This window comes from Lagopus leucura, unplaced genomic scaffold, assembly GCF_019238085.1.
Source record: "Lagopus leucura isolate 7727_CA_CO unplaced genomic scaffold, USGS_WTPT01 Super-Scaffold_100043, whole genome shotgun sequence".
NCBI classification, from domain to species: domain Eukaryota; kingdom Metazoa; phylum Chordata; class Aves; order Galliformes; family Phasianidae; genus Lagopus; species Lagopus leucura.
The window spans coordinates 715,568-732,856 of record NW_024962290.1 but is presented as its reverse complement, the minus strand read 5'-3'; the positions used below and the strand labels follow the sequence as shown (position 1 = coordinate 732,856).

Genomic DNA, 17,289 nt, shown 5'->3' with positions numbered 1-17,289 from the left:
GTGCATCTACTGCCATGCTTTTTGGAGGATGCAGCATGCTCCCCTCTTCAGGCACCTTGTGCAGAGCTATTTCTACCCCTCTGCTTATACCAGTCCTGCCTTAGTACTTTAGGAAGGAGAAGCAGGCGGCACTGCACGCCTGCTCTTCCCATATGACAGCTGAGTCACTGCCAGCAGGCCTAAGGCAGCTTCCGGGCTAGCAGAAAAGGTGGAGGCTGTCCCCTCTTTGCTGTCCCATCTTCCTACAGCCATCTCAGGGTATTTACAGCCAAGATATTCCAGCCGTGGGCTGGAAACTGGCTTTCCACAGCCAAGGATCTCTGAGCATCACAGCCCATCTGTGGCATCGGCAGGGCTGTGCTCGCCTGGCAGCCTTTGCTGCTGCTCAGGGCTGCGTGGATGATGCCCCTTCTTCTGCACAAAGCAGAAGCTCTGCCATCGGCTTCAACATCAGCACTGTTGGCAAGCTAATGGGAGCAAAAAGATGCTTTTCCATGGGGCTACTGGGCTCTGTCATCTCTGAGTGGCTTTCTGCTTTCTTCTCCATGATAATCAGGTACCTTCAGGGTAGTGATGCTCCCTAAGCTTGTCTTGCTAGGGAGGAAGTGAGAGAGGCAGTAGATTTCTCTCCACAATCTGTTCCAGCTGCCAATCTCCCTCCTGTAAAGGAATCACAGCTTTTCTGCAGTCCTCCAGCCCTCAAATCCCACTCCCATGTTCATCGCAATAAAGGTCATGCAATGCTGGGACAAACTCTGTTTTGGTGCAGCTTCCCTGACCTCCACAGGCAAAAGAAGTTGAAAAGAATCCTTTTTATTTATCCATTCCTTTTTCTTTCTTTCTTTTTTCCCTTTTCGTTATTACTCATTTTCTCCTAAGCAAGAAGAGCCGAGGCAGAGCTTCTCCAAACTGTCTGAAAGCCGCGAGTTTACAGAAACTTCTACTAAGAGCACATTTTATGTCTGTATTTACATTCAACACCACCCCAAACTATTAGCTGTCCGTTGTGCCTCCCAGACAGCAAGCAGGGCAGGCTCAGCTTCGCACATTCACACCTCCATCGGAGCTGAGCATGCCTGGCTTCTCCACAGCATACATTTGTTGTTGCTAACCAGATTAACAAATCTCGGTATCTGGTCGCTCAGGAAGAGCGAGGCGAGCCCTGTCTGCTGCCCTGAATGAAAAGGCCATGACAGCAAAGCAAGCATGAAAAGAAGGAAAGGTGGAACGAAGCCTGGGTGATTTGCCTTGCGTTAAAGGCAATCTGTCCCTAAGGATGCTGCTGCTCTGGGGGACCAGGCGGAGCTCTGGCACAGCCCCACGGGTCGGCATCGTCCGTCCATTACATTGATGGCGATGCGCAGGCAGCCTGCATGCATCCGTCACCACTTTCTCAATTATTTTTAATTAAAGTCTGATACTAAGCCACAGTATTCCAGCCGCTTTCATTACTTTCTTTACAGGTGGGAGAAGGGGGGGAAAAAAAGCAATTACTGCACATCACGGCCGTGCCAAAATAAATTTTCTAGTTGACATTTGGTTTTGCCTTTTGAAGCTGCGGGTCTGTAAGGAAGATCCCACAGATCCCCCCCAGGCCCAGCTCAGTCCTGCCCAGCCCGCAGTGCCACTCACTGGGCAGCGAGGGGGGGATGAGGAAAAGGCCTGCAGCAGGCAGGGAAAGACACTTCCCCAGAAGCGTCAAAAATCACTTTAGGTTGGAGTGAGAGCAGCTCGGCTACTCGCTTGCTTCTGAGTGCTGTGGCTCCCTGCTGAGGCTGCTTTCGCACTTCGCTTTCTGCATTTCTCTCTCTCCTGAGGTGGGCAGCAGCTTGCGCTCGGAGCCCTACCCGCCCTGAGGAGGTTCTCGACCTCCCCAACATGGCGGAGCCACCGACCTGCCTTCACAAGATGTCGGCGCATTCACTCGCCCTTCCCAATATGGCGCCCACCCCGCACTTCCCGTATAAACATGGGACCGGGCGGGGGCAGCATGCGCCCTCCTCAAGATGGCCGCGAGAAGGTTGCTGCTGGCCCTCCTCAAGATGGCGGCCGCCCTTCCTTGCTGACAGAGTGCTTCCGGTTAGGCCTGGCGTCAGCGCCGCGGCCATGGCGGAGCTGACAGACGCGGAGCTCCGGAAGGAGCTGCTGGCGCTGGGCTACCGACCTGGGCCCATCACCGAGACCACCCGCAAGGTCTACATCAAGAAGCTAAGCTGCCTGCGGGCTGAGGTGGCGGCAGCGAAGCGCAGGGGCCGCGGCGCTCCGCCCAGCCCGGGCCGCAGCTCCGGCAGGCCTCAGCAGGCCTCACCCTCGCGGCCGCGCCTCGGCTTCAGCCTCAGCCCCGGCAGGGCCGGCCGCGACGGAGAGGAGGAGGATGAGGAGGATGAGGAGGACGGGATGGAGGAGGACGAAGAGGAGGAAAGAGGACGAGCGCCCGTGTCCCGCTGGGAGGCTGCTGAGGGAGGCAGGCTGTCCTGGGGAGACCCACGAGGGTCACCGCCCGGGCGCAGCGGGGGGCTCGGCGGTAGGAACGAGGGTGGGACATCCCGGGATGGGCTCCGGGGGCTGAGCGCACCCTCCTCGTGGAGCTCCTCCCTGGAGAGGAGCGGGGGGCTCAGGGCTGGGATGGGCTCGTCTCTGGATGATGGCTATCGGGCCTCGAGCTCCTTTCAGTGGAGCACATCTGCAGAGGGGAGTGAGGGGCTCAGCGGCGGGCCGAGGGCGTCCCTGGATGGGTTTGGGGGGCCGAGCCCGTCCCAGTGGAACACGTCTATAAGTAGAGGTGAGGGGCTCAGTGCAAGGGCTGGGCTAGGGTCGTCCGTGGATGGGGTGGGAGGGCTGAGCTCCGTGTCCTCCTGGGGTGCGTCTGCGGGCAGAAGTGGAAGGCTCAGCTCTATGCCCTTTTCCAGTGATGAAAGCGAAGGTCTGACATCCAGGGGCCATTGGGACACATCAATAGGGCGGACTGCAGGGCAGAACTCCCCAGCGCAGTGGGAGACAGCAGGGGGAAGGAAGACAGAAAGGAAGGGGCTTTTCTCCAACAGCTGGTGGGGACGGGAGAGCAGGGTGGCACCCAGCACTCATTGGGAAACCTCAGCAGGATGTAGTGGCTTGAGTTACCCATTCGAGAGGAGAGAGGAGAGCTTGGCGCCCAGCGTTCGAAGGGAGGCAGACAGAGAGCCAAAAACCAGCAGCTGGGGAGAGGGATTGAGCCGACGGCTGCCGTGGAGGGCTGTGAGTGGCACAGGGCTGGGCTCGGGCAGCCGGTGGGATGCATCTGCTGCAGTGGTGACACCCCGCACTCAGCTCCTGCGGTCAGCCCCCAGGCAGCAGATGGAAGGAAAGCGCAAAGGCCTTGAGTTCTACCTCTCCCAGTTCCTTTTCCTCGCCAGCTTGGTGCTGCTGCTGATTTTTCTGGGTATCCTCATGGTGAAGATGATTGGGTCAGGCTGGCTTGAACAGACAGAGGAGAGCTGTACGTGTACCGGTTTAATTGTGTTTTGTTTTTTTTTTAACTTTATTTGCTTTTATTTTCTGATTTCCCTCTATTACTTCCATTGCTATCAGATACATCATTCTCTCACTTGGCATCTCCGTCTCCCTCTCCCATTGCCTTTGGGAAGTTTCATTCATCACTGAAAATAAGTCAAGTGTGTGTTCTTTTTTATTTTTACTTTTGCCTTCAGTTCTTCAAAACCCTGTTGGGTTTTGCCCATAAAAGGAAGCCAGGCCAAGGAGGTGTTTTATGGTTATTGGCTGTGTAGTATAACACCTGTGTAGCTGTCCTGTGTTTTAACATTAGCCTCTGCAAAGCACAGCCCTGCGATGGTCCCTGTGTTGCATTTAAAGCACATATCCCAGCTAGATGGAATTAATGCCACTTCAGGGCTTGGAACTGAAAGAAGAGGTTTGGGTTGGAAGGTACTGGTCCTTAATTTGGGGACACTGCACGTAGATGTATGACCCGTGGCCAGCCTGTATCCAGTTGTTGGGACGGGAGTCAGCTCTTAAACCAGAGGCCACAATCTTTGGAACTAACTGTTCATGCTGAAGTATATCCCCTGTGTTTGCCTTCAGGGACTTGATTTAAACTCTTGTTATTGCCATGGTATTTCAGGTGACCATGGTATGCAGCACTTGAGAATGATCAGTGGAAATTTCCATCTCCTGCCATCTACTTCAGCTGTTAAAACATTCTGGCCACAATTTTTACTTTCCAGCAGAACAGAGTTCATCATTTACAGCCTGGTACAAAACTAGTTTTGTTTCTTTTGCTGCCTTCCAAGGCAGTGCTTTGAATGTGCTGTTTGTGTAGCAAGGTACCGTGTAGAGTAAGATTAAAAACAGCAGAATCAGACTTGATGGTAGAGTCTTTAAAAAAAAAAAAAAAGTTATTTTCTTGATCAGAGCTCTTGTTTTGCAGCCAGCTAACTCTCTTTCTCTCCCATAGTTAATCTCTTGCCTGTGGATTGTGACAAAAGAACAGATGATGTAAGCATATATTTATTTATCTTTAAATATTGTGGATGGGATTCTCATAGAAGAGTAATTATTCTGGGAAGCTTCCACCAGTATCACATCACTGTGAAATTATTAGTTTTATCTTCGTGATTTGATGAGTTGGAATTAATGAGCTCGATTAAGTTAGGATTGTGTGCAAGACTCCAAAAGATAAAACTTTAAATTCCCATTTATGTGAATCAATTTCTTCAATAGTGGTAACAGAAGCGATAAGGATTTGCTGAAGAGGCTGTACCTGCGTTCAGCTTTAGCAATGCAGGATTTAATCCAGCTCGTTCCCTCAACTCCATTGTAAAGTGTTTGCACAGCCCTGTTATTATTTTTTAATCATGGTGCATCACTTGGAAAAAGAAAATTTTGGATTTGGAGTTATGGTTGGTCCCTTGTGACACCTGGGACACACAGAGGTGATGGATGCAGCCTGTCTGAGGGGATGGCTGGTGGTGCAGTGTGAGCTGGGCTCTCAGTGGCACTTTCACGTGATGTGCCAGCTCCACTCGGCCTCAGAACCTGTAGCTGTGTTGCAGCTTTGCTGCAGGTGTGTTCAGTTTGAACTGGTGATGCATAGCTGAGCTAAAACCCCTCTGCTGGCATTTTGCTGTGACGGTGCTGGCTAGTCTGACTGCTGCCCCGTAGCTGCTGGGCTGTTCATGTGTGTTACCTGTTTCTGACTTTCAGTTCTGCAAAGCCAAAGAGAAGGACGTTGTGATGAACATGCTGCACGAGTTGTATAACTACTTGTCTGTACAAGCTGGTGAGTTCCATTTGTCGTTGTAAAACACTCTCTCAGCTATCTGGACATTTTCAACCTTAATTTGAAGAGAGGGATTTATGGAACAGTCAGTTCCACTCATAGAGCTCTGAGAAAGTCAGGTAACAGCAAAACAGAACGAGGTGTGTTTATTTTTGATCTCAGTAGTGCTTAGCTAATGCTATCACCGTGCTCTTGTGGAGTGGTCCTTCTTTGCACTTGATATATTGGGAACTTGAGGTGCAAATCTTCAGCTTTGTGGTTCTTTTGTAACAGCATCTTGAAATTGTCTTCAAGATACTCAGAGGCAGGTAAGTGTAAATCAGGGCGTTCTTACACATGGAGTCGGAGTGACTTAAGAAGTTGTCATCTCTCTGCTGAAATGTGACAGCGGATTATGGGATTTCTTTTAAGTTTTCTGTGCTGAGCAAGGCAGGCTTACTTGGCTAAGGAGCCAACTGACTGCAGGAGTTGAACGCTCTGTACTACGTGTGTGCCAATCCGATCCATAACAAGTGCTGTTTGACAGAGAAAGCTGCTCTAGCAGCAGTTCAGCAGACAGGTGAGAACTTTTCTTTCAGCAAGATGCATAATAATGTTAATCATAACAGTGCCTAAGTTCCATTTTCAAGATTTCAGACCCCAACACTTTTGAATCCTTTGGATTCTTGAGTTTCACACGATTTCTAAAGCTTCAGTACCAATTTTGCCTGGTCTCTCAGCACACTTGTGTGGCCAGCTTTGTGAAGGATGATTTAGAAGCCCAAGTTCCTGGCCAGTATTCCTCTGCCTGGGCAAAGGGTAGAGCTGGGATATAGGCTTCTTAGAAGCATTTTGTGTTGATCACACTTCAACACTGCAGTCTCTGTTGCATAGTGGAAAGCCCCTCTGCCTGCCGTTATGTCAGAGAGGTGGTTATGTATTCTGTGGAAGAGAAATGGTATTTTCCCTCCCTGTCTTTGCTGAGTAGCTCATGCTCTCAAGCATGAGGTTTTCTTGCCCTTCCCCAACCTCTGTCCAGTGGCTGAGCACTTTATTAATAGTCACAATCTTAACCTGCCTACCATATAAATCTCACCTTGCAGTGGTTTTGCCCAGAGCTGTAGCTGCGTTTAAAGGATGTTGTTTCTGGACAGCTGAGTGTATTTCTGAACTGTCAGGGGTTGTTTTTTTCTAAACATTATTTCTGTTTGACTTTTTTTTTTTACCAGGTAATTTTGAATGCGGAAACCCTGAGAATCTAAAAAGCAAATGCATTTGGGTTAGTGAAGCAAGGGACCACGTGGTGGTGAGTAGGCTGTGAGCAGCTGTTGTTGTAACGTGGTGCTATGCCTCTTACAAGGCAATAAATAATAGATACTAAAGCAATTTGCCATTTGTTTTACTTCCCCATCCTGTTCTGATTCTTTCCCATACCTCTGGTTTCCCCTTTGGTTCTCAGCAGTTCGTTTGAAAATAATCTTCCCCTACATCTCTGATTCAAGCCCTGTAAATCTAACTTAATGGTTTGTTTTTTTGCCATGGCCATCAGTCTTTTGTAACCAGAAATTTCCCAGGATTGAGGCCTGGGCAGAAGAAAAATCTTTCTATACCCCAAAGTGTCAGAAGACAGACTGCCTTGATCCAGCATTCCATTTCTTTCATGGTAAACTGTCAGTAAGATTATGTTGTATTTAGTGGTTAGCCTTAACAGTCTGGGAGAGTGTTATTTTACAGAGTGCTTCACGCATCATCTACCAGAGTCAGAAGATTTCAGTCCAGACTGACTTTCAGATTTAGTTTTCCTCCCTCCAGTTTGCAGAATTATGATAAGAATTAACCTAGGGACAGACTGCTTAGAATAAGTTCTCTCATAACTGTTATGAAATAACGTTATTCAGTATTTTAAATGAATGGGAGACTGACATTCTAATGGATTCTTCTCACAGAATATAACTGGTGGTTCCCCACAGAAGTTTGAAGCTGCCCTGAAGTGGATACTGAACAGTAACAAGGATTTAGGAATATGGTAAGTGGAAGCCTGCTGTTCCAAAATGATCTTTCTCGGCGTCGGCTGATGTGTAATTTGACATCCTGTGTGGTGTGCACAAAAAGCTCCATCAGATTTCAAAGATAATCAGAGACACGCTTTGTCAGTGCTTCCAAATAAAACGTATGGTCCTAGAACAGATTGGCAGCTGCAGACGTTCCTTCTCAGTGTGTTTCCCAACCCTTGCAGTGGGGGACATCGTGTTCACGAACACACTGCTCTGCAATGAAGTTCAAGCCTGATGTTGTGCCTGTTCACTGTGACGTTGTGCTTACAGCAGGGCTTAGAAGCGGTGGTTCTGGTGTCTTGGGAAGGCAGCTCGCTTGTTAAACTTGCCTGTGTCCTCGCTGTTCCCCAGACAACTCTTTTATTCAGTACTCTTAGCAAAAACAGAGCTTTGGTATTGCATGGGCACCCTTTCAGCAAAGGGGTTGGGTTGTACAGGTCAGCAGAGCGTTGTCTTCAGGAGGTAACAACCCACGTGCCCTGGGATCTCTTGGGGCAAGTAAGTCTGTGAGGAGGGGAGGGAAACAGACTGTTGAATGGTATCTTTTCTTTAGTGTCAGTTCTCTTTCCGGCAGAATGCACAGTAGATGTCAAAACCAACAGACTGTGACTGCATAGCAGCTTGGTCAGTCACCAGTGGGGCTTTTTGTCTTGGGTTTCTTGGCTGCCACTTGTTTCTGTACATGTGGAATGGCACAAGTGCTGGTTTCTTCAGCTGAGAAATACAATGTTCGGGCCATAATCTGATGAGAGGCTGTTATGCAGTTTCCACAGACATAATTATCTGCCTCTGGGAAGTGTCAGCTGCCTCCACTCCATGTTAACTCTGAAGCCTAACATTTGTTTGCATTTTAATATTGCATAAATTGTATAATATTGCATAATACTGCATAAATAAAATGTATCTCTGATTAAACGAATTGCAACGGTAGTAATACTAGAGCTTCATGGGTATAGTTTGTGTTGATTTCCACTGCTTGATTTCTTGTCCTAAAAAGAATTCTGCAGCTGCTGCTGTGGCTGAATGATCAGACAGTGCCTGCTGCTTTATTCTTGGCGTGTGGCAAATTCCCAGGACAAGACACTGTTTTCTTATTGGCAGGTTTGGATTTGCTTTTTGGGCCGTATTTTTGTACAGGGGCAGTGCTTGTGTCAGGAGCCTTGTAGTGTAATATATTCTCTTTTAATTTTCATAATTAGCAGTTTTCTGGGCTGTTTGCCAAGTGGATCTACTTTCACCAAGTCTGCATGGTGTGCAGAGTGAGTGTTCAGCAGGCTTACCAACCTGAGGGTGGCATTTCTACATGAGATTGGCGTTCTGGGTGCCAATCTGAGAAGCAGAACTGGAAATGAGCTCTGCTCAGTGATTCTGCTGCATGTTTAAAGTATGGAGTGTGGATTGTCAGTAAGATGAGGGGTGGGAAACAGCTGTGTCTGCTGCTGCTGTAGAATCCAGCAACCAAACACAGGCTGTCAGCACTTGGTGAGATCTGCACTAATAAATTGAGAGAATGACATTGTCTAGTAAGTCATTCATTGCAAACCTGGAATGAATTAGCTTGAAAAAAAATGAAATCCCCGTTGGTCTCATTGCTCTGAATCTGGCTCTCGCTAGGATTGCTTGATGCCTGTTGGCTTAGAGGATCTAACAAGGAAACCACATCAGCGTAGGTCTGTATAGAAAGAAGTGAGCTAAAAGCATCTCGGCTGGCACAGCAGGTGTGTGCAAGTGATTTTGCAGGAGGATGTGTTATCGATTTTGCTGTGAATGCTTTTGAGGGTGTGTCCATTTCTCACTGCAGACACAGCTGATGTGTTGTCACTTTCCTAGCTAAACTGTTTATGCTCATCAGCACTGAGGGAAACGGCGCAACCTCTACGGACATTTGCAGTCTCCCTCAACTGCTCTCTCTGCAATTGCTGATGAGTGACTCAGTAAACATTTCCATTTCTCTGTGCTGGGAGGTGGGAATCCAATTTAAAGTTTAATCTTCTGCTCGCTGAGAGGTGCTGTCAGAGAGTCTGCAGAGGGAGATTTCAGTTTAGCAGTGGGAGTTCCAGCCCTGCTGCCTTTTCTGAAGCCATATCCAGTCCTTGCTAAGCAGCCGGTCCCAAAATGTTCTGGAAAGAGGAGGTGCAAAGATGTTGGTGCATTTTCTGTGTGGCGCACAGAACGAGTTACTGCATCTGCAGCCTGCTTCCTCTCCCTCTTTTGATTAAAGACTGCAGTTGGAGCGTTTGCGTTCTTCAGTGAAGATTTTCTGCCTCTTCCCATCAGGTTGAAAGGCGGAGACCCCTCCGAACCCGTCAGCAGAGTGGAGGAGGTGGTCTGTCTGGAATCGGCCCACCCTCAGATGGGGCTCAGCTGCCGTTTCCGTCGGGCGGTGATCACTGCTGTCATGAACCTGTTCCTGTTTTTCTGGTGTAAGTTGTCAGTGTTTCTGATCGACTTCTCCCCTTGCTGGCTGTAGAGATGAACACGCGTGCACCCATGTATTTTTCCAGCCATATGAAACTACTGGCAGAGGTGAAATAAATCTGCCAACGAGTTAATTTCTAATTAACCTTTTTCTGGCAGCAGAAAGAGACCTGTAGCCCTGCTCTTGTGCTGAGTGCTTAACACTTACTTTAAATCAGCAAGCTGATTAGCTCCCTGAGTATTCCTCAAGTACCCATTACTGCGGTCTGCAAAATAAGTATGTTAACCTACCTAAAAGATTCATTTGTTCTTTCTTCTCTTGCACTAAACTACAAAATCTTCTGGACTCTCCTGTAATGACTTGTAGCATTTCAAGTATTATAGGTTTTATGGGAAGAGTCTGTCACGCCCCAGCTGAGACAGAGGTCTTACTGAGCGAGGTGATAATGAGAGATGAGTGCTGGCTGGAGGAGTTTATAATCTGGCCAGATGAGGTGAGGGTGAAAGGGGATAGTTATGTTTATTGTAGAGACTGAGATGCTAAAGTTAGCTCCTGTCGTAACGGGGACATTTGTCAGTGCTAAACCTTCAATTTAGATCTCCTGAATTTTAGGCTGGCACTGGAGCCCCGGGCTTTATCTCCTTATCAAGTAGCTATCTGCAGAGCAGTGGAGCTTGACAGTCTTCCTAAGTGATTATTGTAGGGGAGGCTTCTAGCAAAGAGGTAGCTCTGGGATTTAGAGAATTAGAGCCCCGTGGTCATGCTGATGTTTTGGGGGGGGAGGAAGGTCTTTGATGTGGCCTTCTGGCCACCTCTGCTCACATGCACACCTGCTCTTCTGCTGCAGGAACAAAATGTACTGCTCGGATGCAGTTCCAAGCAGGCCTGGGAAGCAGGGAGGAGGAAAGCTGCCTCCAGAGAGTTGTAAAAAAAGAAACCTGCTGGCACTGAGGAAGTACATGTATGTCCCTACTGAATTCTGTTTGTTTTTATTCCTCTAGGTCTGGTAACTCTGTGGGGGATCCTGATCTTCCTTCGGTATCGCTGGCGGAAGATGGAGGAAGAGGAGCAAGCCATGTATGATATGGTGAAGAAGATCATAGGTAGAGTCCAGTATCTCTGTAAACCAATTAACACTCTCCTCCTCTGTGCAGTGTTGAACTCTCTCCTTCTTTTTCCCTTCTGCCCTGCAGCTGTTGTCCAGGACCACTACAAGGAATGGGAACGGAACCTGGAGCGCTACCCCTACGTGGGCATTCTCCACGTTCGAGACAGCCTCATCCCTCCTCAGAGCAGGTGAGCTTTGCTCTTTTAGAGGGATGTCAGCATGGCATGACTCAACTCAACTCAAAACCGTAGTTACTGGATGACAGACCACGAGCAGACAATTGATGGGAAGCAAGCAGAGTCTGTCTGGCCTTTCACTTCATAAAGGATGTTGATAAAACCCAGGCTATATATTAACCTGCTGCAGATTAATGTGACAGTCCAGGGGGCTGATATTTTTTGCAGTCACACTGGTGTATTGTCATTGTTCTATCACACAGTAATTGGATTTTGTTTTTCCTGGGCCTGGAGCATCTTTTTTTATTTTTTTTTTTTCTCCTTTGTCTAATCTATGTAGGATGCCATCCTGTTTCTCAGCCATCGTGCCTTGTTCTCCAGGCAGGTGCTGCAATCTCACAGAACAAACCTTCCCATGAGCTGAATGGGGCTTTGGGGAGGCTCTTCTGAAGGGATTTTGTACACTGTCTGCCTGCAAAGTTTCCTGTTCAGATGAGGCAGCTCTGAACGGGAGGCAGAGCGAGCTGTCTGATTCTGATGCCTTTTCAGAACGGAAGCACAGTTGGTTACGCCGCAGTTGGTGGGGCAGGAGGAGCAGCCTGGGTTGTGATGCTTCATCTTTGCAAAACGTTTTTTGTTTTTTTAACATTTTGCTTAGACTCAGCTGCTTTGTTCTCCAGACAGCACAGAACGCTGCACGTGCTGCAAAGTCTCAAACATCCTCCCTCTTTATCAGTCGTGATACAACCAGGAGTTATTTCAGCTGGCTTTGATTGATAGCTGTGTAGTACCTAGAATTACTAGACTGGTGCAAAACTGGATGGAGCTCCAGTTTGTGCTCCCTTGTCTGAGAGTTCCCTGTGCTTTGAAGGTGGGGGCAGTTTGCTGATGGAATCCCTCTGCAATGTGAATTGAGCTTGACATTCAGGGCAGTCATCAATTGTTTGTGCTGCCAGAGGGTCTCCTCTTCCCCACTGGTAGGATTTGTGCTTTCATGTCCTGGGCTTGAAATCACCTCTCAACTTGAATTCTGGTTTAATCTCCTTTACTGTCTGCACGGGAAGCTGGCAGTGGCTTGATCAACAGCTACAATTACTGTAAGCAGGAAGGCACTTTGAGAATATAATTATTTTTCTTTTTCATTGCTGGTTTTTTTTTTTTTTTTTGCAGGAAAAAAATGAAGCGCGTCTGGAAGAGAGCTGTGGAGTTTCTGGCCTCAAATGAGTCACGGATTCAGACAGAGTCACACAGAGTAGCAGGAGAGGACATGCTCGTATGGAGATGGACTCAGCCATCTTATGTCTCAGATTCAGAGCACTAAAGAGGAGCAGAAGCAGAACAACTGTTGAAAAGGACCTCTGCAAGGGAGCAGTCCCTTCTCTGGTGGTGGGAAAGAGCAGGTCACGGTCCCAACCTCCTTGGGTTGGGGATTGCACGTATCTGTTTGCTCTTCTTTCTTAAAATCTTCACGTACAAACAAAAAAAAAACAACCAGGGCAATAATGTTGGCTTAGAAAGAAGATGGGCTTGAGCTGGTGGGAAGCTAGAATCACACCAAAGTTAACCTTCCAGCAGATATCTGGCTTCTGTAGGCAAGCAAGCCTAAAGCAGCGTGTTAAAATAACGCGTCCTTAAATGTTGAAGGACCTGAGATCTCTCTGACAATGGTTCTTAAAATTTGACCTCAATTCTGCAAAAGCCAACTGGAGGCAGCATCCAGCATGGAATGTGTTTAAAGGAGGTTGGCATTTCCCATGGAAACTTTAGGGTGGCAGCTGAGATGTATTTTGCTAGCGTTTGTTTTTTAGCAGTGCAGAGACAGCGATGAGAGCACTTGCTGCTCCCCAGCAGGGAGAATGTTTGTGTCTGTTTCACCCTTCAGAAGTGGGGGGGAAAAATAATAGGAAAAAAATAAAATAAAATGAGGCAAAGGTAGTCATAGAGGGAGGGCAGTCTGACGTGCCTTGATGGTTTGGGCTGGGCTGGGGGTGTGGAGGGAAACATTTGTGATCCTGTTCCACTTTTTAAGTCTGCAAATTCTGTGCTTTATGTTTTCTTGGGGGGCGGGGGGAATTTGGGTGGGAAGTGAAGGATATAGGAAGCTTCAGGAAGCGCTTTCTTGTGGCTACAAGGGGTTGCTTCGTGGGCTATTAAATAGCAGCTTTGGAATGTCTATTGGGGCTGAATGTACTTGTTTATCTTGGGCAGCTGCAATGTGTGTGCTGTGGGTCAGAGCAGAGGTGTACAATGCATGGGGTCGTGCATTGTCAGGGGGTGCCAAATCCATGTTCCTGCAGCCTCACGACAGGTGGAAGGAGCAGCAGCCCGTCCTCTGTTGGTGCTGCAGGCATTGTGTTTTGTATCTGCAGTCATCTAGCTAGTTAAGTTTGTTTCTGTGTCCTGCGTAGGACTGTTGTTGTTTTGGGGGGTGTTTTGTTTTCTTCAAAGAAAATATCTCCAGAGTGTGGCAGCTTAGTCTGGGCAAAAATACTGTTAATCTGTTCTTCCCTGTGTCATCAAACCGCTGACAGGACACCGCTGGGACAGCGAGGACCAAATTCATTTCTGGCCTAAGCTAACAAAACCTGCAGAGAGAAGCCAGTGGCAGCGTGTGTCGGCGGTGGGTTTAGCAGCTTCATGAGCAGAGTGTGGATTTTTGCATTCAGCTCTGATGCTGAGTGCATGGAGAGCTTCCCTTCCATGCTCTGCTGGGCACAGGATGGCAGCCAGAGCCCTCCTGCAAGGTTTGCAGATCGGCGATGCCACCCGCAGGGTGGGCGCCCTGCCCGCATCCCAGGATGAAGTCTGCATCTCCTCCCTCCCCCCCCCAGGGTGTTTGGTGGGGCATTCCACCTGTGCCTCCTGCTGCAGAAGGGTGGCAGGGGCTCCTGGCAATACCTGGTGCTGCTCATCAGCCAGGGGGAGTGGGGAGAGCAGCTTTCTGCAGGGAGGCCTGAGGAGTCACACGAGAGCTGTTCTGTGGGGGGTTCACTCCTAGCCCATAGGTTGCTTTTGGTCGCACGTGTAAGGTGTTTGAACAAGAGAGGAGACTCAGGAATGGCCTTCTAGTCGTTTACCACTAAATAGGGAATCAACTGAAGGCAGCCTTGATTCTTCTAAAACATTGTGGTGAGATCTCCACTGTTGTTACAGAAGCTTTCCCAAACACCAGTGCCTATGTAATTAAGCCTTTTTTAACTGTTTGCAGGTTTTGAGTTACGATTGTTTTTAACCATCCAAACACAGAGTGAGGAGTTAAGCATTGCAGTCATGTTTTTTGTATTAAATTTGTTTTGTAGAACAAATCTCACTGGCTTGGTGCTGTTTATTATCCGTTCAGTTTAGCTCTGTAAACCAATATATAAAATAAATTTATTACGAATGATTTGTTACCTTTTATTTCTGTGGAAGAGTTGCAGGCTGTTCCAATTGCTTTTGCTCACGCAGATCAAATAGATCCTGCTCCAAGGAGACGGTGGGTTCTAAGTATAACCCTGAAAATGGCATGGGACTGCATGACAGCCTAATGAGACAGCATGGATCCTTGTGACGCTTGCTGATCTCAATAGCCAGCAGGCTCAAGTGTTGAGTTGCAAATTCAATCTGTGTTCTGGGAATAGGTGGCATTAAGGAGTGCGTGGAAGGCAGTTGTCTCGTTTAGCTGCATTTTGAAGAGATTGACAGCTTTGAGGATTGGGGTACTGCAATTATTAGCTCAGTGGGTTGATGGGTTTTCCTGTGGTCCTTCGTAAAGCGTTGGTTCAAGATGGGGAATGGCACAGAGCTGTAAGGCTGTGGGAACAGGGAGCATCATGAAGTTTCCCACGTTTTTTGCAGGCAGATCTCTTGTGCATTGGCTGTGCAACATCAGCAGCCTCTGCATGAAGTTTGGTTCTCCTCGAAGTTGCTGCATGTCCTGAGCACTGCTGCATCCTCGGGTCGTGGTCCTGAGGATCCTGAGGTCCTTTTCTGGGGATGTGATGTGAAGTAGCAGGTGTCATATAGGAGAGGTGGGGTGGACACACATCCCTTCCTGCCCTTGGCCCCGGGCTGGTGCCTGTCCCTGGGCACAGCACTTCCCTCCTGGTGTCCCAAGGGCTAAGGCTCTTCAAGCAAAGCCATCACACAGTGCTATGAAAGGGAGGATTTTGATATCGAGGATGAAGGCTAGAAGTCGTTTCAGATAATTCACCAGGTACCCAAGGTTTCCAAGGTTGCCTGGTGAGTAGAGCACACGTGGGCAATCCTTGGTGAGTCCTTGGAGTTGTCCTTGGGCTCTGCTTTCAATTCCTCTCTCACCTGAGTGTCACTGACTCACAATACATGCACTGTGGGTCTCCACTTCTTCAAAGTCTGCCCGTGAGACAGCGACAGAGCTCTGAATCATCACTGTGTGACGGGCAGGGCTGACTCACTGCTGTTGGGTGGAAGAAGCGTTTATTAATCTCACCGTGTAGGTCTGGATGACAGAGGGGCAGTTTCCCAGCAGTGAGAGGTGCTGGCTGTGTGACGGCCCTGCTCGTCCAACCTCCTTGCTGGTACTGAGCTGTTGCTAAGGTATGGGACTAAAGGGAGCGTGGGGCTCCAGCTCTCCTCAGTACCTGCATTCCTCCTTGGTGCTTTCACCCAACACGGGTTGCTAAGTTACAACTGAAACATATTTGAGGTTAGGAAAGAATCTTCTGTTTGGTGTGATGGCACATGCTGGGGGCTGTTTGCTGTGGCAGCCCACCTCGTGTCCATGGGCAGCAAGGAAGGTGGCTTTGTGCTGCTCTCACTGCCGCGTTCCTGCCCGCTCCTTGCAGCCTGTGCTGATAGTTTCTATGGCACCAGCAATTTTCCCAGCTTCCCAATCCACTCAGGGAAGAGGGGACAGTGGGTTCATCCCTTCCCTGCTCTGCTTCCAACCTGCATTCGCTCCCACTTTCTTGCAAAGCGTGAGGGTTCCATAAATAGGTTCTCGAGCAGTGGGCCGATAAAGCCATCGCATCCTCTCACTGTCAGGAAGGAAAATATGTACCAACAAGGAATCTAAAATAAAATTTGCCCTTTATCTTTTCATTTCCTGCTTCCATTTAAAGCCTTTCACATTAAATGTTTTGTCTCCTGCTGACATGACAGCTGATGCTGAGCCTTATTTATGGGATGCGGAGTCGGGGCGCTGTGCCAGTTCTCCTGGAAAGATCAGCGTGGACTGGAGAAGCAGAAGCACAGACAGGGAGCTCTGCCCCAGGGCGCCTCCCTCCAGCCCTGCCCCCATCTCAGGCAATCTCTCCCAGGGCTTGTGCTGGAATCTCCACCGTGGTTTTGTTCAACTTCTCAAGAGCAGCCCTCGTGCTTGGGCTGGGATCCGGGTGGCTGTGGGCTCTGCACCTCTGCTGCCCCTGTGTTCCTCAGCTCCTGTGGGCAGGACAACCCTCGGTCTCTGTGACCTCCCCTCTGATGGAGAACAGCATCTGCCCTGCATTTCTTCACAGCACTCCCTTAAGGCTGGGCTCGTGCTGTTTACGTCGCTGCTCCAAAACAGTTCCAAGTGTCCAAGCTGAAGCAACACAGGAAAACATTCAGCGGGTGGCCGGGTCACGTTGGGCCGAGGTCCTTCTGCGGTGTGGACGTTACCAAGGAACCCACTCCTAAGTGAAGCCTGGAATGCACGAGGTTCAGCTGTAGTGGCATCCCAGTGTGAGCTGGGGGGCATTCACTCTTAGGATCACGTCTCCATCTGATGGAGGCTGCGGCTTTCAAGCTGGCCGGGGTAATAATATCCTTGTGTGCCTGTAATTAGTTCCTAATTAGCATAGTTTTAATATGAGGTGGGCTTGCTTTCCCCTTAGAGTGCTCTGTGTTGTACAAGGGGCTGAGTAATTGCCTCTGCAGCTGTGGTGGGGGCACCTCCTGGGATGCAGCAGCCTCGAGCTGTGCTGGTTTGAACGGAGCAGCCACTGCAGTGCTCCTGACATCAAAATGAGATCACTGCAATTAATATAACCATTAAAAATACATATGGCATCCAGCAGGGCAGGCTCTGTACAGGGAGGTGTGTGTGCCAGCACCATGCAGGGCTCCCAGGGCGAAGTTGGGCTCGGTCCTGTCTGCTCCCCTCCAATTAGCGGCAATTACTGCATCCACTGATTGGTTCCTCAGCAGCAGAGTTCCTTCCCACCCTTCCCAGTGCCATCCCTGTTGCAGGCACTGATTTGTTGATGCCCTTGAATTATCACTGCGACTGATGGGGGACGGGGTGGGGGTGAGCATGAGGTGCTCAGACTGCATGTACC

The 17,289-nt window shown here is 48.9% G+C and overlaps 1 protein-coding gene across 1 annotated transcript; it reads left to right on the top strand.

The window, feature by feature from the left end:
• The first annotated feature begins 2,299 nt into the window (after positions 1-2,299).
• LEMD2 (LEM domain nuclear envelope protein 2) lies at positions 2,300-14,396 on the top strand. The gene is made up of 9 exons (XM_042884451.1): positions 2,300-3,475; positions 4,451-4,491; positions 5,200-5,275; positions 6,484-6,560; positions 7,201-7,280; positions 9,586-9,731; positions 10,729-10,830; positions 10,921-11,023; positions 12,182-14,396. Exons 1-9 carry the CDS (start codon positions 2,398-2,400, stop codon positions 12,330-12,332), a joined length of 1,854 nt encoding a protein of 617 aa, XP_042740385.1. The 5' UTR covers positions 2,300-2,397; the 3' UTR covers positions 12,333-14,396.
• Positions 14,397-17,289: the final 2,893 nt, after the last annotated feature.